This window comes from Xiphophorus hellerii, chromosome 14, assembly GCF_003331165.1.
Source record: "Xiphophorus hellerii strain 12219 chromosome 14, Xiphophorus_hellerii-4.1, whole genome shotgun sequence".
Taxonomy (NCBI): Eukaryota; Metazoa; Chordata; class Actinopteri; order Cyprinodontiformes; family Poeciliidae; genus Xiphophorus; species Xiphophorus hellerii.
This window is the reverse complement of record NC_045685.1, coordinates 15,540,405-15,563,394: the sequence shown is the minus strand read 5'-3', so window position 1 is coordinate 15,563,394 and position 22,990 is coordinate 15,540,405. Positions and strand designations below refer to the sequence as shown.

Sequence of the window (22,990 nt, the reverse complement as noted above, 5' to 3'; positions counted from 1 at the left end):
TAAATTAGTCCCTGTCCACTCTCAGATACTGTGCAAAACTACTGTGTTTTTGTTTTCTTAAAAAAGCTTTCCACATTACAGATTTCTAAAAATGATTTAAGTTGCTGGTGAGACTGTGTAGACTTGGAAATTACATATTTGTTTTAGAGATTAAAATTTAGACTAGCTTAGAGCTTTGGTGAAACTCCTGGATTAAAGACTGAATATCAAGAATACAATAGTAGATATGATGCTGTTCCTGTATTGCACTTATGTTGAACACATTTACTTTTGGAATCATTTCAGTTTTAACCAGTAATATTTTCTTATTGACCCAATAATTAGTTTTTTTAACTTCTCTAAAGAAAAGAAAAGTTAACATTTATTTATTGTTACAGCAGCTATTTGTACAAAAAAAAAGCCCATTATGAAATGATACTAGTGCTATATCACATGGAAGCATGAACAAATCCCCTAAAATCAACGTTTAGATGAAGACAAAAATAAGGTTTTATTTCTTTGAGCAAAAGTTTACCTCCAGCAGTTCATCCCCACTAAACAACTTTGTACAGCGGCCGACTGGTCCCTCAGGAAGGACTGAACGGATGTAATGATGACCACCGCTAGCTTCCAGACTGATGCCCAGGCCGCTGTTCTCAGTAAACTTCTCCACCTGAGCCACCTGCAGAGGAAACAAGGAATTATAACACCCAGACAACATCATGATAACTCGTGAGGTGCTCAATATCTTTTGTTTTTCAAATATGGTAACTCTTACACACACACACACCCCTACACACACACATATACAGTATATATATAATCCATCCTTACCACAACTTCATTATTTGGACCAAGAATCTCTTGCCATTTCTTCATCAGTTTGTCTTCTTCAGTAGGGGTTAACTTCGGCCCTAATGTAAAGAAAAAAAGCATGCATCACGACATCCTAATTGTAAATATATTTTAAGTACTTAAAATAAGTTTTCTATAAAAACAAACATCATCCTCTTTTATATGCGGCAGCCTAAAAATCTAACTTTAGCGCTTTGCTCCCATCTCAGTATTTCTTCCCATTGTGTGTCTGTGTGGTCCTGTAAACAATAGCCCTTATCTGTTAAATGTGGGAACAGTAGCTCTGTGGCAGAATGACTTGAATAATCCCAGCCTCCTACCATGTTTGTCTTTTGTTAGATGATCCACAGCGGAGCTGACATCAGATCCCTCTCCTGTTGTCTGGAACTGCTTCTGAGCAACGACGGCTGCTGAAACACAGAGAAACCGTGACAGGTGCACAAAAATGCAATTGTCTTCATGAGCATCTGCACATCAGAGTGTACGATTAGATTTCTTTGTTCTCAGTACTGATCTCATTGCCCCAGTGTTGCAAGAAGGATTTACAAATCTAACCAGATCGGGACTTTGTAAACAACATGCTGAATGCACTTTGCGCTTTTTTATTTCTGTAGTTTAACTTAACTATTGTCTTGTTTCCACTGAGTGGTACGGCATGGGTCAGTGAAGTTCAGTGGTGTGGGAAATTAAGGAGATTGTTTCCATTGATAGCTGGACTCTCACCAGGCAGACGGGAATAAACCCAAACATGTCATACTTGTGCGACAACAAATGTGACACACTGTTCCCTAATCAATCGACTGTGTTGTGTGGCACCAGTAGCTCCTCCCTTAGCATACCTTCAGTTTTAGTGAATTTCAGTAACAATTTCTATTGACTCAACAGAAGGTGCCCCAGGGATGGTGTGGTACAGATTAGTTGTAGTTTCTTTTACAATTTAAAAAGACAAATAGCATCCGAAAGTGGATCAATCCTTTCCATACCACTCAGTGGAAACAAAGGATAAAATAGCAATGAAAGATTTCTTATGAAACCCGGCAGAGAGTTGGTAAGGTCTCAGCATTTTTCCCTTTGTTGGAGGACCTAAGCTGTGGAGGAGATTCTGGGCCCAGCTGTTTTCGCCACCAGCCTCTTCAGCAATATAATATGCATACATCTTATTTATTTAATTTTTATATTTCTCAATTTCTTACTTGTATCATAGCACTCATAAAAATAAAAGTTTTATCAAGTCTGTGTCCAGACTTTTGGGCTACTATCACTCCATGCCAAATCTAATTACTTCCTATTTCTATCAATCCTTGTTGACACTAAGCCACTTATGCAACTCGGCTTCTTGCTTCTGTAAAACCCTGGAGGCTCCGTCAGTGCAGCTGGAGACAAAAACCTTTCACTTTCCTGTCTCTAACTTGATTAATGTTAAACGTCTAAAACAAACATGGCACAAATTAATACTGTCCTGTACACAAAGTTAAGTAAAAAAAAATTAGTTAAGGGGGTTTAATCTAAGAATAAGAACCCATTTCAAATGTGACACTAGAAAGAAATGGTTTTAGAGGCTATGGTAAAAAAAACAAAAAACTATCCATTTATTAGAATCCAGTGTTTCTAATATAATTTAAACACTTTTAGAAATGTGATTTATCCTCATTCATTAAAGTTGTTAGACCCATTAAAGGAGAACAAGAAAGCTAGGTTAAACAAACACAAGCATTTTTAATGGATCACCTAGTTTCAAAGTTGATTAGAGTGTTAATAAGCTTCTTAATTGAAATCCATGACTTCCTGTTTCCCTTGTCTAAAAATATGTGAAATTCTTCCAAATGCCAAAGACAAGAGAACAAGCCATTCAAGTAAGGCAGATTTGTGTTGATCTTCAAAAGTCAGGAAATGGCTACAAAAAATTAGGAGCTAGAATAAGCTTAGCCCTAATTTCCAGTCAGAGCAAAATATAAAAAGTTTAGAATGACTGTTTACTTTAAGCAATGTGGAATAAAAACTTTGAATTATGACACAAAGTAGGGAGGACAACGCAATGAAGAAAAACTAACAGTACGCTGCAGCAAGGAGTGCTATCTTAGGTTAACCAAACCATAGAATAACCCTTTACTGTAAACATTTGGAATCCATTTGTACTGGGACAATCCAGATGGGTGTGTGGTGAAACAAAAGCACCTTGTGTGTCATAAATTTTACATTAAATTAAGGTCAATTTATTATACAAAGAAATATAAGTTTTCACAATAAAATATCTAACTGTAGCAAGATAGCATGTTTAATCTGAGATCCCATAAAAAAGAAAAAAAAAAGTTTTCGAAGCCATATTTACACATAAAATAAAACCTCTCTAGACATATTGAGATAAGCAGATTAATAGATCATTTTTTTCTATGTAATTTTTAGAAAATAAATTTTTTCCTACCTTGAGTGGGCTGCTGAGCCGTGCTCCTCTCCAACTCCAGCTCCTTCATGACGGTGGCTGTGGTCGGGACGGTGGCAGAAGGGGACAAGATAGAGACGATAGGGGTCACGGTGGGGGGTTCCTCCTCGTCGTCGGGCCTGAAGCCTCGCCGGATCAGCTTAAGGTGGACCGTCTGGCCGGTGTGTCTGAGAACTTCCACTGCCTGTTGATTGGTGCATCCCTGGATGTTTACGCCATCCACCTACAGGGGGCGACCATTGGGGTCAACCCAGATATGAAAATGTCAGAAAAATTTCTTGGGAAGTAATACTGTCAAATGCACTCTAGCTCCAAGAAAATGAAATTAAAGTAATTTAAGAGTTTGTAAACGCCAGAGGCTATGTAGAAAACATTGAGAGAGCTGGGAGTATGTGCTGGGACTATTTAATTAGATCCTTCTCAGATGGGTAATAAATTAAAGGAATTTAAGTAATTATAAGATTCTCACAGAGCAGAATAAAACTAGAGGAATCAGTCTGAACATTATGAAAACAATGCACCATAAAAATCCTCAGCAAGAATATTAAAAACATATTTTCTCAGTATGCTAATTAAACACTCCATTATATTCATGGTTGCAAAAAAGAGCTGCTGCTATCTGTAAACTGTGAATTATTCAAAATTATGCATCTCATAACGTCCCTCTGCCGAGTGCGTAAATGCGATAACTGTAACACAAAACGCAACCTGAACCTTTCACTGCATATTTTAGTCCAGACCAAATGAAAACAGTAAAAACAGCCTTTCCTCCGAGGGGAATAATCAAGGTACTCACGGCGATTATCTGGTCTCCAACATGAATCCGGCCGTCCTGATCCACTGCACTGTCTTTTGTTATGCTCTTTACAAAGATGCCAGAGGGCTCTGAGGAGTCAGTACAAGTTGTAAAGTTAAGAGTTAAACTTAAGCAACCTGCAATTTACACTTTACACTGTGATTTATCTTCTTTTTGAAGACTAGAAAACACTCACACAAATCATGTGTGTAGGTCAAACATGATATTTAGAGAAGTACAGGTGTACAGTAGTAAAACATCGAGCACTTTTAAAAAAATAATATCCAATATTTACACATCTTTAAACTGCTTTTGTCATGTAAATAATTCCACTGTAATTATTCAGCAGAAATTGTATCTTAATTACTTTTAAACTTTAGAAAAACATGAAGAGAAATTAGATATAGATATTGGTTGTACATCATTTCACTTTTAGGTTTTCCATATTTACATCATGTCCCAAAGGAGTTTTGCTTTAGTGTTCAAAAGGGTTTCCAATAATTTGTTTTTCACACCTTTTCGCTTATGTTTGTTTTATTTAGTCATGCCCTTTAGCTAGTTCCCTCAGTTGTGTCAACAAATTTCTCCATCTCAACTGTTATCTTCTTCTTTTCGATTTTTATTGCCAGTTGAAAAAAACCCCATCATATAATCATTACCGCTACCTACTGGTACAGAGTGTGGTTCAAACTCCATTCTGGTAACCCACCTGATGTGTTTTTATCCCCTCGTGTTTCCATCAGTGGTTGTCACACTATTTCCTTGTTTTTGAATATTTGTGTTTCTTATTATTGCTTAACAGGTCTTGCCCCATACAGTTTTATAAATATTGCTTTTCAGGTCTTTCCATATATTAATTCCTTTCTATTGAGTTTTCTAGTTTATTCCTCTGTTCTGTTTCTTGTATTTTGCATTTGATTCTCTTATATTATTTGTTAGTGTTTTCCCTTTGGTTTTAGATCCTTTTAGTCCCTGTTCAGTTTGTGGATTCATTACTTTTATTTTCCTTATTTTACTCTTTATCTTCTCTCACGTCTGCACCCTGTTTGTAATCAACCACCTGCATCTTGTCAGCAATCACACTCTCTTGTATTTAAGCCTCTGTTTCTGTTACTCCCTTCTGTTAGTCTGCCTGCCTTCATTGACCTGTTTTCCTTTGCATTTATTCCTGTTGGTTTTTATTAAACACTCTATATTGTCAAGGTACATACTGCCGTGCGTATGTTGCCAAGGCAAGAGTGAGACTAAACTCCTTGGAATTAAAACTATAGTTATTTTCTCTGAGTTGAAATATGCTCAACTTTGGGAGTTACATAAGCTCACAATAAACAAGCAAATATAAATATATAGTTGAGCAACTTTTATCAAGAAAAAAAAATTAGATATTTTTTAACTAACGTTCCTTTAGGATGGTAAAATCTCCACCAAATTAATATATATCCTTTATAACGAAGTTTATTAAAACATGAATGGCACCATACAGAGCTGCTCCTCATTTAGTCTTTTTGATCATATTTTCCATGGAGCTTTTCAAACTCTCTTCCAGCTGACAACGATGATCACGGCAATATTAAAAATATTTAATGTGTGCATAGACGAATCAGCATCTCGGAGGGACTGTTTGATTGTGAGTCCACAATCTGGCACAGAAATACCCCTATAAAATTATATAACTCCATTAATTATTCATTTATTCAGAAGTTTTTCTTTTTGCTTGTGACTTCCACAAAAACCCGTGTTTATATAAATACATGCATATAATTTGATATCCTGTCATATGATAATAACTGAACTCAACCTCCACTTTATTCTCACCTGAATTCTTATCTCCAACATAGCCAGCAATAGTGATGCCCAGTCCCTGTGTGTTCTTGCTTAGGCTCACATCAAATGCTTCAATCTCCTCTTCTTCACTTCCCTGTTAAAGTAAATGTCAACAAAAGCAAGATTAGCAAAAACCTTTTCTTTTAACCTTGCATTGAAAGGAGAAAAACAATTCTATTATTGTGGGTAAATAAAAGTTACTCATCTTTGCATCATGATTATGATACAGAAAGGATATAGAAGTGCAGCTCGAAACATTTCAACAGAAATAAATTGACACCTCCATGCTTCTTCACAGCTTATGCAACTTCCTGGTGCTATTTAATTATTTTCAACTGTTAATCCTAAAAATGTATGAAGGTTTAAAACTGTTCATATCAGCCCAAAATGTTATGTTTGAAGTGTATGGCTAAGAGCTTTGTATTTTCTTTTTCCCCAGCGTAATGCAGAGATGTTCTGAGAAACAGGCTGGTGACCATAAATGGTTTATTGCTTGATTGACCCTGACTAATGACCACCAGTAGGGAATCAGAAAATTTTGATTTTTTTCCAATTAGTGAAGGTATCTGGTTATGTTGACGATTTGTTTAGTCTTTGAGTCATTCTCATGTTGGGTCGTGTTCCGTTGGGCACAATTTTCTGGTTTCTGTGTTTATTTCTGTGATTGTCTCAGTTCCCATGAAATCTCCAAGATTCACTATTTGCAGATTCACCTATTCAGATTTTTCTTTGGACTGTATCTCTAACTTATTTGCCAAATATGTGCTTATTTGTGGATTTTTTTTGTTTTAAAATGATTAAAATAAATGTAGGAACTGCTCTCTCTTTCACATTCTCTGTTTCTATTGTTGCTTTATTATTTATAAAAACCTGAAATTGGCCACAAAATTCCCATTGGTGCATTACAAATGTTACACTAACTCTAAGCTAGTGAGTGATGCAACAGACAGCAGGAGGTGAAAATAACAGACCAAGCATTTAAATGCAGAAATTTTAGACAAACTAGCTACAGTATGTTTGAGCCTTACCAGAAACCACCAATTTAATAAATAAATGTATTGAGTTTGTAAAAATAAAAAATATCTAAGTATTGATACAGGGAACCAGTTTAGGTATTTTTTTTTCACCTCAACCCAACACATGATGAATAGCACAAATCCAGCTAGTCAGATCATTTCAACATATTGGACAACTAAATGCAGTCTTCCAACTTTATTTGAAGTGAAAGATGTTCAGCAGTATTTTTACACAGTCTGGCAGTGAGGTTCTGTCTAAATTAACGCCTTAAACAAACAAACCACAGATTGGAAGAGAGAACTGCATATTAGTGAGAAGCAACTCACCTGAAGCTGACGGCTGTCTGTGATGAACGTCAGCCAGTGGAATTACAAGGACTTACACTGTATAATTACTGAAAAATAATGAGTATAATCTGTGTATCTGTGTATACGCTGCAGTAAACCACTTGTTATGGAGGACCTATTATGTGCATTCTATAGATGGGCACTGATGGCTGTATTCACATAGATACTCGGGAGTACAAGAATTGTATGTATATTATTTAATAAAAAACATAGTTTAAATAAAATTATTCTTAATAAATTAATATATTGGGTTAATAAACCATGTGCAGTACTGAAAATGTAATGCATAAGTGACATTTTACAGCAGTAATTTGAGGATGCAGCACAGATGTAGCTAAAAATGAGAACCTGTTGTATTGCATTTTATACTGTCATTTCTATATTTTAGTGAAAGTCTCATTTACCTGCTGCTCAGCGACAGTGGGGAGCACCACAGACATGACGGCAGACGGCGTCTCCTCCACAGGCCCCCTGGTAACAACCAGTTTCACCCTGTTGCCACACAGCCTGAGGACCTGGGCCACCTGATCGCTGCCCATGCCAAACAGGTCGGTGTCTCCGATTCGCAGGATGTGATCCCCACTTCGTAAGCGTCCATCCTATGATTAAAAAATGTGTTTTCATGATTTCAAAAGTTAGGAACTTAGACGATCCTAAACCCAACTGAAATACACCAGTGCAATCACCTGATCTGCGACGCCTCCAGGAATTATGGTTTTGACAATAACCCCCGTAGTTTTTCCTCCAACAATCCCAAAGCCGAGACCAGTGCCGTCATTTACTAACTCAATCGTCTCCACGTGCTGCCACTGGGAAAAAATAAAATAAAATTAAAGCTGCAAGCAGCCTCGGGCGGCCCTCGCAGCAAGCGCCGCTCCGGCCTATTGGCCACCGCGGGGGTTCCGGCCACCGCAGAAGCTCTCGCGCGTTTTCCAGAGCCGCAGCCCGCTCCCCACCGCGGAAGCTCTGCCGCAGTTTCCAGCACCGCCGCCCGCCAGCCGCCGCGGAAGCTGTCGCGCATTTTCCCCGCCCGTCCACCGGGCGACACGCGTGAATGCGTTCGGCGGCGCTCCCCGACGACTGTCAAAAAATCTGGTGCAGATCGGTCGATGCGTCGAGGAGATACGGCCGATGTATCAACTTAGGGGGCGCAGTGGAGTCAAATTACATCTCAAACCCGTCGGGCTCTTTAGAGGTGAACAAAGGTCATACATATCCAGTTTGGCGCCAATCGGATGATCCATGTGTGAATTAGAGCCAAACGTATGTATATGGCGAGGGACTGATATTCGCCATTTGGCCACGCCCACACGGTTCAGCCAGAAGCGAGCATTGACAGAGTTTATCATCCGAATTACCTTGATTAGGTCAAGAGAGCCATAAACGGAGCTTTCCAAGGAAAAAAACGGCACTTCCTGTTCCGAGGGGGCGGGGCTTAGATGACGTCATAATATGATGACATAGGGTCGTCAGGGATCCCACCAGGGTCACTCGTGCAAAGTTTGGTGCAGAAGCTATCGACCGTTCACAGCAAAATATGAGACTTCCTGTTGTCAGGGGGCGTGGCCTAAGTGATGTCATCATTTGACCATTGGATATTATTGGACACAAGATGATAATCCATAACTGAACGTTTGGTGTCTGTCATTCCGTAGGGCAATGCTGCCCTCTGGTGTCGAATTACTGAAATAATGAAACTATTTCAGTAATTTCAGTAATTCGACACCAGAGGGCAGCATTGCCCTACGGAATGACAAAGGATCCCCTTTGTAATTACATATTACACAGTCGATCACAGGGGAACTTTGAGCCCTGCTAACCCCCCTTCAACATGCTCCAAAACTCACCAATTTGATAACTTTAAATCAGACATGCCTTATGATCAGACTGACCGAGTTTGAAGCCGATCAATCGAAATCCCTAGGAGGAGTTCGATCAAATACGAAGGCTGTAAAAGTCAAAATCGAGGTCAAATGAAATTCAATCTAAAATGGCCGACTTCCTGTTGGGTTTAGAGCATGGCTCTAAGAGACTTTTTTGTACGTCCCGACAAGATACACATGTGTACCAAGTTTCGTAATTCTAGGTTTAAACATGGCTTGGGGCTGTTCATTTAAAATACTCTAGGGGTCACTATAGAGAAATTAGGCCACGCCCACCAAATTTTGTTATGAATTCCTGTCGGGGGCTGGATAAGGATCCATCCTAGTGAGTTTGGAGCAGCTCACCCCGAAACTGTGGAATTCAGAGCCAAACGAAATTCGACGGCGTTCGCAACGCCGCCACGCCCACCTGCTACATCGAAGCCAGTTGGGGTTGGAATCCACAACACACCAATATGTTTTCTGTCTCTGGACACTGTTTCATGTTGATTAGATCAAAGGGCTAAGATAGCGACCGTTCACAGTAAAACATGACACTTCCTGTTCTCAGGGGGCGTGGCCTACTTAAAAAAATAATTTCACCACAGGGTATTTTAGGACACCCGATGACGATCAATCAATGAAAGTTTGGTCCCTCTCTGTGTTTTTGTATAGGAAATATAAGAGTTTCGTGTTTCATGGCGAGTAGGTGAACTTTGACCCCTGCTAACCCCCCTTCAGCAAGCTCATACAGTCACCAATTTGATAACTTTAAATCAGACATGCCTTATGATCAGACTGACCGAGTTTGAAGCCGATCAATCGAAATCCCTAGGAGGAGTTCGATCAAATGCAAAGGCTGTAAACGTCAAACTCGAGGTCCAAAATGGACCTTCAATACAAAATGGCCGACTTCCTGTTGGGTTTCGACCATGGCTCTAATAGACTTTTTTGTACGTCCTGACAAGATACACATATGTACCAAGTTTCGTAATTCTAGGATAAAGCATGGCCTGGGGCTGTTCATTTAAAATACTCTAGGGGTCGCTATAGAGAAATTAGGCCACGCCCACCAAATTTTGTTATGAATTCCTGTCGGTGGGTGGATAAGGATCCATCCTAGTGAGTTTGGAGCAGCTGGGCCCGAAATTGTGGAATTCAGAGCCAAACGAAATTCGACGGCGTTCGCAACGCCGCCACGCCCACCTGCTTCATCGCAGCCGGTCGGGGTTGGATTACTCAACACACCAACATGTCTTCTGTCTCTGGACACAGTTTCATGTTGATTAGGTCAAAGGGCTAAGATAGCGACCGTTCACAGTAAAACATGACACTTCCTGTTCTCAGGGGGCGTGGCCTAAGTGATGTCATCATTTGACCATAGGTTATTGTAGGGCACCCGATGACGATCAATCAATGAAAGTTTGATCCCTCTATGTGTTTTTATATAGGAAATATAAGAGTTTCGTGTTTCATGGCGAGTAGGTGAACTTTGACCCCTGCTAACCCCCCTTCAACATGCTCCAAAACTCACCAATTTGATAACTTTAAATCAAACATGCCTTATGATCAGACTGACCAAGTTTGAAGCCGATCAATCAAAATCCCTAGGAGGAGTTCGATCAAATACGAAGGCAGTAAACGTCAAAATCGAGGTAAAAAATGGACTTTCAATACAAAATGGCCGACTTCCTGTGATAGTTGGCTTATAACATTAAATGTAAGTTCTGAGTCTTTTGGTGAGCTCTACAAGTGTGCCAAATTTCATGTCTCTACGATGAAGTACGTTCATACCATTGTGTCAACAGAAAATTGCTAGTTGCCGCCGTTGAGCAATTTTTTATGCGATTTTTGCGACAACCTTAAAATTCAAAATTTTTAATTTTTCTAGTCGCGACCGCCAAGTTTGGTGAGTTTTTGAATATGATAAAGCCCCCAAAAAGGCACACGAAGAGGGGGGCAGAATAATAATAAAACAGTACAGATACAATAGGCCTTCGCAGCGCTTTGCTGCTCGGGCCTAATAAAAACACTGATTTGGATGTGTTATCCATAAAACGGGAACATTTCAAAGGTGTTGGCAAAATTTGTAAAATTTAGTGAAATCCAAACTAATGTCCTGTATGTGTATATTTTCTTTTTGTACCTTGCTGGAGTGGGCTGATAACGTGCTAGCAGCAGAGGGTGTGCGTGACACAACTGGACTGGTCAGCTGAGGTATCGGCCCTCTGGCCACGGTGAGCTGCACCTTCTCTGAAGCACTCTGCAGGATGCTGATGGCTTGTTGGTGGGTGACCGTGTGGTCCAGAGGTTGACCGCTTATCGCCAGAATCTGGTCCGCTTCCTTTAGCTTCCCGTCACTTTCAGAGACAAAAAGGATATAACGCACAAAATTGGTGAGTAGTTTCCTACTGTTTTCCACAAAATTGGGTCCCTACATATGTTTCAAGTCATTTTCTTGACACAAATTTCCAGTTTTCAAAACTGGATGGATTACACTAATCCTGGAAAATTAAATGGGATCAATAATGTCTAATCCAAAGGTATTATGGTAACTAGGTAATTCAGGCAAAATTTGACTAAACATCCATAATTTCAGAATATGTACCTAAAGTGTTTCAACACTGCCATGTTTACAGTTTTTTACATACCAGTAGGCAACACTTCCTGGTTGAATTTCTTGAATAAAGATTCCCAGCTCTCCACGGTTCTCACTCTTTAGCCCCACCACGCTGAAGCCGAGACCCCCTGACACTGGTTTCTGCAGCTCCACATTTGTCACATAGCGACCCTTTGTCATCCAAACACAAATACATGAATTTAAAATTAAAACTCAGAGATATTTTGGGGCTGATTCTCTTTTTGCGCAAAATTACACTCTTCATGTGATTTTACCTGGGCCATAGAGTGGATAATGCCCTCAAATTCTTCCAAAGAGGTTTTCCCGTTGATATGTGAAGTTGCGGAGTCATCCGAATAGGAAGCATGGCTGCCATTGGCTTTGATGCTGTGATCATTGAGGTCACTTCCTCTGGATGATGTGATACTACCCTGCAAGAATAAAAAGAATATATAGATTCTCTGTCACATTTTGCCCTGTTATAGCCACTTACTTCAATGAAAAACAATACAAACTGGTAAAATGGAATAAAAATGATACAAACATGCCCTTTAGTTTGACACCCAAAGAGAAAATCCAGAGCAAACAATTGCCTATAAAGCCAGTCTAATTGGTAAACTGAATCCATCTTTCTAATTTCATCTTAGCATACTTCCAGTTGTTCTGTGAAGGCCTCAGTGGTTTGCTAGATGCCATTAAAGAAGGAACCACATCATGAAGACCAAGGAGCACAGCAGGCAAGTTAGGGATGGGAATGTGGATACAGAGTCCAATCTGACAGTTTGAGCTATTTAGCATCAGTCTTTATATTTGCAAAGCTAGTAGAGACATGCCACAAAGGACTACCAGCTCTAGTTGCAGAGAAAGGTGATTCTGCAATGTATTGACTTTAAGGAAAAATATAAATGCAAACCACACACTGCAGATTTATCTTTGTGAGTTTTCTTCCCACTTCATCCCTAATTTATTGCTTTGTGTTTGTCTATCATATGCAATTCATAGAAAATGCACTGAAATCTGTGGTTGCAGTGTAAGAAAGTGTAAAACTGGTGTGAAATCTTTTGTGAAGCGCTATATTGAGAAAAGTAGAATCCATAAAATAACACAAAACACATCAAGTTAAAAAGAAAAACCAAATTTATTAATGCTGCAATGTTTTACGCTCTTTTTTAAATACCTAAAACTAAGTCAAATGTTAACTGTATGAAATTAATGCAATAAAAATATAAATTTTACAGAAAAACCTCTCGTGAGCTACGTGCCACTATATTCTTCTAAACAGATCCTTAAACAAAAGCTTCTGCTAGCAATTAAAACCAAGAATTTTAGTTTTGTGTAGTGGTTTGACTGAAAGCTGGAATAAAAAAATTTAAAAAAAGAGGAAAAAAGGTTGTTGTGTAATATGTACCTAGTTCCATTTTTGTAGAACCAGGTACTTTAAACGTACCTAGTTCTACATTTAAAGTACAGCAACGTAAACTTTAAATGTTTACATTGCTGTGAACGTAAACATTTAAAGAGTTTAATTTTAGAGAATAAGCTTCTGACTGTGGGCAGCCTAAAACCACTGGGACAGTGGATAGCTTGTTATCCCACCACGATTAGCTGGATCTGTGGCCATCTAATCCCTGAGGAGATAATGGCTCTTAGCCGACGTTCCAACAACGACTCTGCTCCAAATACAATATTTCTATCATGGCAGGGAGGGGAGGGAGGCCATCTGGATTCCGTAATATGCTCGAGTTTTAATTAGTGCGCCGACTTTTAGCTGTGCGGCAGATGAATAGCACAAATGAGACAACTGTACAAAACAATGCTTTCCTGATTTTATTAGCCGAAAGGATTTAAATTGGCTTCAAGAGGATGTACATAAACTAAAGCTATCCCTTTTGAGTTCCTAAATTTGCATCTGGAACTTGTTTATAATGTCTCAGATAAATAAAGTCCCAGATTAGTCCTAAGCAACAAAAATCCACTTAACAGGACGCATCAGTGCTGCAAACCAAACCCTGCGGGCTGGTATAAGTTAGTGTAGCACGCGGCTAAGTTGCTGTCCTCATGTGCGAGCTTTGTTAGCCGAGGCCTGGCTAAGAGGATTAAAGTTCCAGTTTGGTTCTTGCACATTTAAGAAATTGTTTCTGCCCCACTTCACATAGCAGTAGCGGCGGTGGCAGTGCAGGCCTCTTTCTCATTGAGGAGCTGGGGCCCTGTTACCGTGGCAACATGGATCGAGCAAGGCCTAACTAACAGAAGCCAGAAGACAAACTGAATGCCTTTGTGTCTGGCTCTCTTCTCTGAACAAAACACAACATGCCTCTCTAAATTGTTTCTGCTTTAGGGAGCCAAACAAGCACAGTTGGGTTTGAATCTAATATAAAGATGTAAGACACACTCGCAGATTTGCGTCTTTTATTAAAATATGTCCCTTTAGCTCGAAAAAAAGTGGTCCAGCTTTAGATCTGGAAGGAATCTATGATGAAGAGCGAAACTTCAATCGCGAAAGCAATTTTTTATTTTTTTTTTTAAAGGACTGTTACAAGGCACTTTATGATCAAAATTCTGTAGGAGGGAGGTAGCTCTCTCATCCCAGTGCCTCCCACTGCATAGCTCGCATATTTTCTCCTGCTTCTCAAATACTTACCCTGTTCCTTTCCGCTTTGACTTAAGAGCTCTTTACTTCCACTGAAATCCACTCTCAGCGGGAAAAATCATCTCAAAAGGAACAAAAATGACTTTCCCACTTGTACCAACTATCTCTGCTGATGTAGGATGTGGTTTGTGTGAACCCTGATAGCAATTCGGCCACAGAAAACACAACTGGGGATAAATAAGGACTGGAAGCAGAGGAGGAACACAGCGTCTTGATGTGAGGCAGAAACTAAATAAGAGAGGTTGCTGTAAAGACAGCAAAGACATAGGAAGAAGAAATCAGGAATTTGATAGGCTACATTTAATCTTCCTGATGTCCTGTACTGAGTTTGTCCATTTTCTTTTTTAACAGGTCAAGAATATTTTGTTCCGATTACACTCGAAAACAAAACTCCTTAGATAAAAGGAGACGATTAGACAAAAGATACATTTCAACTAGGACACAAGAATGTGTATCATTGTCCTGTAGGAGGATAAATAAAAAGCCCAGTCTTTGGATATGACACTTCTCTCATACCATCCAAAACAAGACAATCATCAGCACAATTCTGGTTTCACCGTACTTTAATGTACAAAAAGTGTGAAGTGGGTTATCAGACGGGTCGAGTGTGTGAGACACAACATGAAAACAAGAAGCCAGTCAGTGTAATATTAATTTAAAATCATTTTCTAACACTCTAGAAAGTCCTGAGAGACATTTTTTTTCTTTTTGCAAATCTCAATTGGACATTTTTCTGGCTTTCACTAAAGAACGATTTCCATTTGGCAACTGGGACGTAAATCTTGGTGCAACTGCTTGTTGAAGTGATGACTATCCTTCTGGGAATGTCTCTGAGATCTCTGAAACTCCCCCAGAGTGACCATCAGGTCCAGGGTCCACACCTCCAACATGGACCAAACGGAGGTCACTTGTGAAAATATGATAGTCACTCAGCAGCCATTTCCACGTTTTTGCAAGCAGTTCCTCTTTTAGCATCAGATCTTTGTTTTTGCCATGATGAGCAATTTTACTGATATGAAGAAGTTAGAAATGTGAGGAATCTGAGCATTATTTGTATAAAGCCATATAAATTATGCTAGTTAATTAAACATAGAGGCCCACACTCAAGTGTTGGCAAAAGCAATTAAATGTTAAATAACTTTTCTAATACTCCACTTTGAGAAAATGAGAGGAAATAGCAGCAAAGGATTAATCTCCCTTTCATTTTCACATTTTGCCATATTAAATCACAACTTTCGATATGACTTATTCATTTCAGGTCCCTTTGATGCCTTTAAATCAAATAATGTGCAACCAATGAGCTTCAGACTCACCTGGATTAGATCTGATTAACCCCAACCCAGATAAGTTAGGGTTAATACGGTGAAGATGTTTAAACCAGGATCAGATTATAAAACAATATCTGGAGTTTTGAAAAGCTTATAGAGAACGGTTTAATCTAATTGTCCTAAATGCAAAGAGTATGGTACCACTGTGAACTTATGAATACATAGGAAAGGTGGGACAAACTGATGACAGGACATGTTCAGCCTTCGAAATAACTGAAGTTAATAAATATCATTCACCTGTGTGTATTTCTAATTTAATTAATTATTGTAGAACAAAGCCATCATTGAAAGAAAGCTATAAGAAGTCCTGCTTGCAGTTCTCCACCAACCATGTATGGAGAAAAGTAAACATTACTAAAATAATTATAAAATATGTTTCTGACTGTGAAAAAGCAAATGTTTCAAGACTGTGGGTGCTGAAAAAGTAATAATTACTCTTATGCTGCCGTAAAGTAATGGTGAGTAAGCTGCAGTACCAGCTCAAGCGGTAAAAAGAGAGAAAAATAAGGTCAGAGGAGGTATTGCAAGGGTTATATCAAACCTGATCTCTGAGATGCTGGACAGACTTTTGCAAGGCCAGGATCTGGTGGAAGAGTGGGCTTTGAAGCACCGATCTGAGCAGGCTGAGCTTCTCCTCGGTGGGCACCTCCCCCCGCTCCTTCAGTTTGGCCTGGAGACGCTCCACCGCCTGCAAGGCACGCTGGGTATCTGCAAGCCGTCGCATATTTCAGTGACAGAGCCGGCCGAAGCGCAGGCGTGGAGGTAGAGAGAAGCAGGCGTGGGAGAGACAGTTCTTTATTAGAAAAGACTGTGAGCGCTGGAAGGGAAGTTAAGACATGTACATTGTTTTTTTTTTCTTTTTCTTATATAGGGTATTATGCTTTAAAAGAGTTTCTTTTTTTCACTTTTACTCGTGCATTTCTGACATCCATTTATGCATGAAACCCACAAGAATGAAGGGATAGAGCTGTACATCCACAAACGAGGCTTAGCTAAGGCTGATTGATGCTTAACAGACCTTACTGTATCAAAATCATGTCGCCACAGGTTTTGCACAAAAGTAAAAACTCAATTTTTAACGCTCTGCTTGTTGACAGAAAAGCTCTGCTTCCTTTTCTTGCTGTTAGGGTCAATAGTGGGTATGCCTGGGAGCAGAGAATGGCTATCAGGACGAAGAGATAAGAGAAGCAGGCTGGACCCCACATAAGCTTCACAAATCAAGCGACTCCAGAGCGGCTTGTTAGCGAGAAAAAGCCAGCCAGGAGTCTTCTGAGCAAAAATAAAGCAATTTCTGTAGCTGACCAACTGTGACTAACACCAAGCAGGACACGCACAATGGGCTGGAGCTCTTTTTGAACTGAGAAGCTTTATTGTTGCAACAAAGATTGCAAATAGGGCAATAACACTTGAGCTTGAACAGATTTAGTTCTTGTTCGCTTCTGGTTCTAAGCACGTAGCTCTGTTGTTTTCATCATCTTTGCCTCAACATAGATAATGAAGAGTCCTACCAGCCCATGACATGTAGCCGTTCTAGTTTTATTTGCTTTTGACCAATAAAACAGAGAAGTCCAGAGGCATGTTAAAAATAGTAGGAAAGCACAGATTGCTGTTTTGCAGGCAAACTTTGAATCTAGAGTGAAATATACCAACAAAGAACCTTACCAAACTTTTAGCTTATGTAGCCGAGCAGCAGAACGAGGACTTTTGTACAAAATCGGGTTTCTTAAGACTCTTAACTGAATACTAGCTTTTGAACAAATTTTCAAAAACTTGACAAATAATATAGCTAAATTTCAGTGTGTGAAAAGTTCAACGATTGTTTTCAACAAAATCAACCAATAAACTATGGTGTGTTTATCACTTCCGCATTTAATCTCATTGAAATTAAATGCAAAAATATGTTTTCCAGCACCTGATTACGGTTTCTTAAGCCACAGAAAGAAATCGTGTAAATTCAGGAACCAGGAATTACGTCTTTTAGTATAATCTCCAACTATTTCAAATCCCAGCGCCAGTCATTCACAAGTCTTTTTTTCCCTCTAAATAAAGAAAATTCCAGCATCAAAACAAAATTGTGGTAATAAAGACCTGTCAATGTGACAGGTTTCAGGACCCTTGAAAAAAAAAATCTAAGACTTTTAAAATTGTTTGTGAATAAGATAAATTCCAGGAACAAGAAAATAATTTATTTGCTTTAACTCTGAAGCAGTTAAAGCAAATAACTGCTTCAGAGTTAACCATTGAACCAGCCTTTTCAATGGTTCATATTACAGTCAATTACAGTAAAGACACAATTTGTTTTGAGAGAGTTTTTGCCTGGGTTCGGTCAGAGGAACCAAAGCAGTAAGTGATCTGACGTTGAATTTGTTGGCCAAGCTACTTAAAGGAAAAGGTATCTGATTCTGTTAAGACACCTAAACAATGATTAAACCCCTCTAAATAAATAATGGCAAAGTTTTCCTTTATTATGAATATTAGTTCATTTAAATGAGGTGAAGTGTGAGTTTCCAAAGCTGTAAATAAAACCTGGGCTGCATGTTGGCAGCTTTTACCGAAAGAAGTTGGCAGCAAGAATTTGCCTTCGTGCGTGACAAATAAATCTTTCAAAGGACAAACAAATAAATAACATTTTCCGCAACAGTATACGAGACGGCAACGCAGTCAGTTTTATCCACATGTCTTGAACGGCAGCCAGAGCATCTTACATGGCTTCAGGAAGCTCGGCAGGAGTCAAATGTGAAAAGCAGAGCTAGGACAAAACATGAAACGTAACTCACTGAGCAAAAGTTGCAGATTTGAAAAACGAAGAATCACATGTAGACTCAGAATTCTGCTTTTATAGCAGTACTTGAAACATTTAACAGGTATGAGATGAACTTGAGACTAAAAAAAAGAACATGCATGTGTAAAGTAACAGCTTACGGACCTAATTCAAGTCAGAATTAAGAAAAAGGAGAAACTTACCAATTGTTTCTATCATTTTTCAGCCGCCAGGTGATAATGAAGTTTTCTCCCTTTTTCAAGGCCTGAAAATGATCAACATGCTACGTTAGATCATCTGAGGACAAGTTCACACATTTCTGTTACTTTAACTATAGGAGCGCAGATGCTAATTTGGATTAAATGGATGAACATTATTTATAGATGAAATAGGGCATTGATCTAACCTCACCTCCACTGTCATGTTTTCTGGAATTGTAGTTAAACAGAAAAAGCTTTTACAATAAAGATTAGTCTGAATTAAAGCATTTCTGCTGTAGCAAACTGTTGTTTTTGTTTGATTAATCTTAGATTACTTAAAGCCAGGTAATTTACATTTCTTACACCTCAGTCAGTCAAAGGGTTTAAAATGTGGAATAAACACATTTGATCTTATCAGACGTTTGGATGTTCACATTTGCAGAACAGATCATCATGAGTCCTACGAAGGCTAATGGTTTTATCAGTTATTTTGAAACCAAGGTAACACCCGTCTCATGTGATGAATCCAGCCTCCTGCTCAAGCTTTTCTCCCACAGTTTTTGGGAAAATAACCACAGCTTGACATTTCTTCAGGCTCAGAGATGGTTCTGTTTGTCGAGTTTGTTGTCTCATAGGACGTATAATGAAGAAATTACTCATTCTTATCATGACTCATCCCACTAAACATAGAAGATTTGCAAACCAGGAACATATTTAAATCCCACAAAATTGAGCAATTTGTTATCAGGTCAGGAAAACGAAGTAAAGCAAGAGCACATAATAAAAAGCTGTAGTGAACAAATGAGATACTTTATTGTGTCTTAATGATCATAATCATTAATCTGAGAGGTAATATTTATTTGGACCTTTTGCTTTAATGTGAAATAATATATATTTTTTAAAAACCTAGAAAAATAAAGTCTAAGCATGCTTTTGCTTTACCTGAAAAGCAACCTTAAAAGCCAGATTATAGTTTGCCTCGTTCTAACTGATTTGGTTTGGTAAGCTACTTTATCTGTTTTCCTTTAAGACGCCGATACAACTGCACTACACCACAACATTCCCAGGGTCAGACAGTTAGGCTGGCGCTACTGTGGTCACACAATACAGTCAGTTGACAAGGGAACAGACAAACGTCGCTGCTTACAACAAGCATGAGACGTAATCACTTTTGTCGTCTCACGAGTATGACACCACATCAAGCATTCGGGTTTAACCCCGCCTTCCCAACGAGAGTCCAGGTGGTGGTGGAGAAGTTCTCCTGAATACGCTCAATCGTGAAATAGCGTACCAAACCACAACGACCTATGACGTACTGGTCAGTGGAAATGCGGCATTAGAGAAGCGACGTCTTCGTATGTCTTGTGAACTGGCTTTAGATGAAATGCTTTATAGAAGTATTAGTACCCCTAAGAACCTCAATAGGTCAAAAGATTTTGGCATTTGGTCAAATTACCAGTGGAAACTAAAATGTATTTTATTATTTTCTATGCAAGGCCATTACAGTGATAGAGCTCTCCTTTGAATTGGAAGAAAAATGAAACATAACCTCCACGGAGTCACTACTTCATAAAATCACGTTTTTTTCTCCCGTAACAGCAACTGTTTTGAAGAATAACTCTACCAAATAAATTGTTTTATTTTTTTGCTAATTCTTTCTTGCTTGGTAAGAATAGAGAGCAATAATGAACAGCAATTTTCAATTCTTGTCAAATATCAATTTGGCTCATGTCTGGACTTTGACTAGGCCACTCTATCACATTAGTAAGCTTTGATCTAAACACTTTAATCGTAGTGTTTAGATCAAAGTTGGGGATTGTATGTTGGGGATTAGTGCTTCTAACAGTTTTTCTTCCAGGATTGTCGTGTAATAGTCCCATCTCTTCATTTGGAAAAAATGATTAAATTATGTAGTTTGTACATTTTTTTACTTCACATTGATGCAATGTGGACTCTTGATTATTCATTGTGTAGTCAATGCAGATTCAGATATATTTTTCTGTGCAATGTGACTCCTAATTATTCGTGTAGAGTAAAATATCCTGAATGAAATACAGCTTGGGAAACTAAAATACCTTGGCGCAACGCTATTTGACACATTGTAGGCTGGCATTTGCAAAGCAGCCAATCCAGGAGTGCCATTTATTTTCCTTGGGACTGACTGGCTGCACTACCAAAAACAGAAGACTGTAGATGTTAGCTTCTGACACAGTTTCCATTGTGCATATTAATGCATATTTAAGGTATATTTAGTGTTGAACTACTAAATTAAGTGACTGTAAACATTTTCTACTTGCTGATTTTAGCTATTCGTGAGCAGCATTGCTCCTTAACTCCCACCAATACTGGAGTTCAACTGTTGCATTGATGTTTGTGCTTGTATGGTGACAAATTGTAAGAAAGTTTAAAGAATGAAAATTCCTGGGACAATAAGACGTGATGACTATCCACTCCCCCGCACTGTAACTTGTAATAGACTTAACAAAAGGACTTTGTTAAGGCATGACTCAGAGACGCATCACAAGTTAAAGGCGACTGGCCAAATAACTAAAGCTCTAAAGCAGGTGATGTGAACCATATAGGGCTGTAGGTTGTTAAAGTTCTCCACAGTATATTTCTTTTACGGTTTTTTTTTCTATCTTTTTGCACTCTGACCTCCCAGCCATGTGTTTACAGCAATAATGAAACAAAAACATTTTTTTTCACTAGCATGTGAAATAATGTTGACATTTACTGCAAGCAGTGTTTCTCCAATAAAGCTGGAAATGCTTTACCCTTGAGGTGGCTTGTAATGATTCACCCAATGTCTGACAAAGCTTTTAACTTTAAAACGCCTGAGACTTAAACCACAAACACGTCAGGGGGTTTGGGGGGAGGCGATAAATGTCTCTAAATGTAACATCTATGGTCTAGTGGGAGCTGTGCTGCGCTATGGCTAAAATACTATTATTTTGGTTAGTAGTGCTTGTAAATCTAGTCGATGTTTGCTAGTATTTTGAATACAGACTAGTCTGGGTCAATCCGCTTTTCTTCAACTCCTCCTCCTGCTCCTTCCTCCCCATCTCTCCATGGAGTGAAAAAGCAACAGGCTTTCCGAGCAGAAGTTTGATAGTACAGGAGATTTGTTGACAGAACAGCGGCTGCGGTCACTATTTTACGCCGCAGTGGCACGCTTTACGTTTGAAACAAAAGTATAAATCCGGTTTTAACTTGTTTAAAACGGACCTTTCCCGACAGCAGCAGCAACAGGCGTCTCATTATTTCCTTCTAATTAGCTAACACTGCAACGAACAAAGGCGTTGCGTGTATTTAGCTACAAATGTCATTCACCAAACATTTGTGGACGTTTTCTGAAGCGAAAAATGTCCTCAACGAGTTACTTACATGAGGGTAGAGCTGTTTCTTTCCCAGACAGCCAGTCTTCCTCCCCGTTTAGTTTCCTCTGTTGTCCTACAGCTAACGGCGCACTGACCGGGGCTTAAAGATGGGGCGTAGAGTAACTCGATCCTCTCTGTGGACATTTTCACCACCGGTTCAGCTGGAGCTGAAAAGCGCCCCTTGCTGGCGGCCCTCACACCCATTGGGGCCAAACACACCAACCTGGCCTGCCTCCCGGTGCCATAGCAACCACGAATCTGATACAACAATAAACTAATTTACTACATATTTGTAGATGCAACAATTTGTTTGGATGAGTAAGGAATAAAGCAAGCATATGTCGAAAAGGTTTAGGTAAGGTATTACACATAACAAACATATAAACTGTCCATTTTTAAAAAAAATATTTAAGATTCCATCTTGACCCAAGTCTTCACTTTCAAGGTTACGCTCTGGAAAATAGATAAATTTGTTTTTATGCTGATGTAAACCAGGTAGATTTTAAAATATGAGTACATGGGAAATACTTTAAGACAGATACAAATGTGAATTCTGCTCCGTCCAAAGCTTTAACTAATTTGTTTAAAAAATTGAAATGTATAAATTATTTTATTTCTGTAATATTTTTAATTTGATTATTTATATGTTTACCTATTTATCAAATTAAATACTGGACTATAGATTTATAAATATTTTCCACGGATATGATCTGACCACTTGAACTGTTTGCTGTAGTTTAAAAGTTAACCCATTTATTCATGCCAATGCAAGAAGCTTGGTTATCTTTATTTAAAATATTTTAAAAATTGGGAATTACAACATGAAAAATGTAGCTATACTATGGATTTCTCTCTCTTTTTTTTTCTCTCACTCTCTTTTTGTGGTTATATTTTATTGTTATCTTTTCAAAAGTTAACAACTGAAATTTCCAAA

At 38.8% G+C, this 22,990-nt stretch overlaps 1 protein-coding gene across 7 annotated transcripts in view; it reads right to left on the bottom strand.

The window, feature by feature from the left end:
• The window catches only part of mpdz (multiple PDZ domain crumbs cell polarity complex component), a 55,507-nt gene extending 33,305 nt beyond the window's left edge, over positions 1 to 22,202 (bottom strand). For 4 of the 7 annotated variants that reach the window (XM_032583367.1, XM_032583371.1, XM_032583370.1 and 1 more), the window contains exons 1-14: positions 22,064 to 22,202; positions 18,683 to 18,744; positions 16,260 to 16,426; positions 12,016 to 12,171; positions 11,772 to 11,911; positions 11,267 to 11,480; positions 7,945 to 8,067; positions 7,663 to 7,857; positions 5,886 to 5,988; positions 4,071 to 4,159; positions 3,257 to 3,497; positions 1,155 to 1,244; positions 814 to 893; positions 515 to 661 (exon numbers count right to left, since the gene is read on the bottom strand). In XM_032583367.1, coding sequence (XP_032439258.1) covers positions 515 to 661; positions 814 to 893; positions 1,155 to 1,244; positions 3,257 to 3,497; positions 4,071 to 4,159; positions 5,886 to 5,988; positions 7,663 to 7,857; positions 7,945 to 8,067; positions 11,267 to 11,480; positions 11,772 to 11,911; positions 12,016 to 12,171; positions 16,260 to 16,426; positions 18,683 to 18,698 — 1,761 coding nt within the window. In that variant the 5' untranslated portion in view covers positions 18,699 to 18,744; positions 22,064 to 22,202. The remainder of the gene's footprint in view (positions 1 to 514; positions 662 to 813; positions 894 to 1,154; positions 1,245 to 3,256; positions 3,498 to 4,070; positions 4,160 to 5,885; positions 5,989 to 7,662; positions 7,858 to 7,944; positions 8,068 to 11,266; positions 11,481 to 11,771; positions 11,912 to 12,015; positions 12,172 to 16,259; positions 16,427 to 18,682; positions 18,745 to 22,063) is intronic. The other 3 variants (XM_032583372.1, XM_032583374.1, XM_032583369.1) reach the window with 2 other exon arrangements.
• Between the last annotated feature and the right edge of the window lie 788 nt (positions 22,203 to 22,990).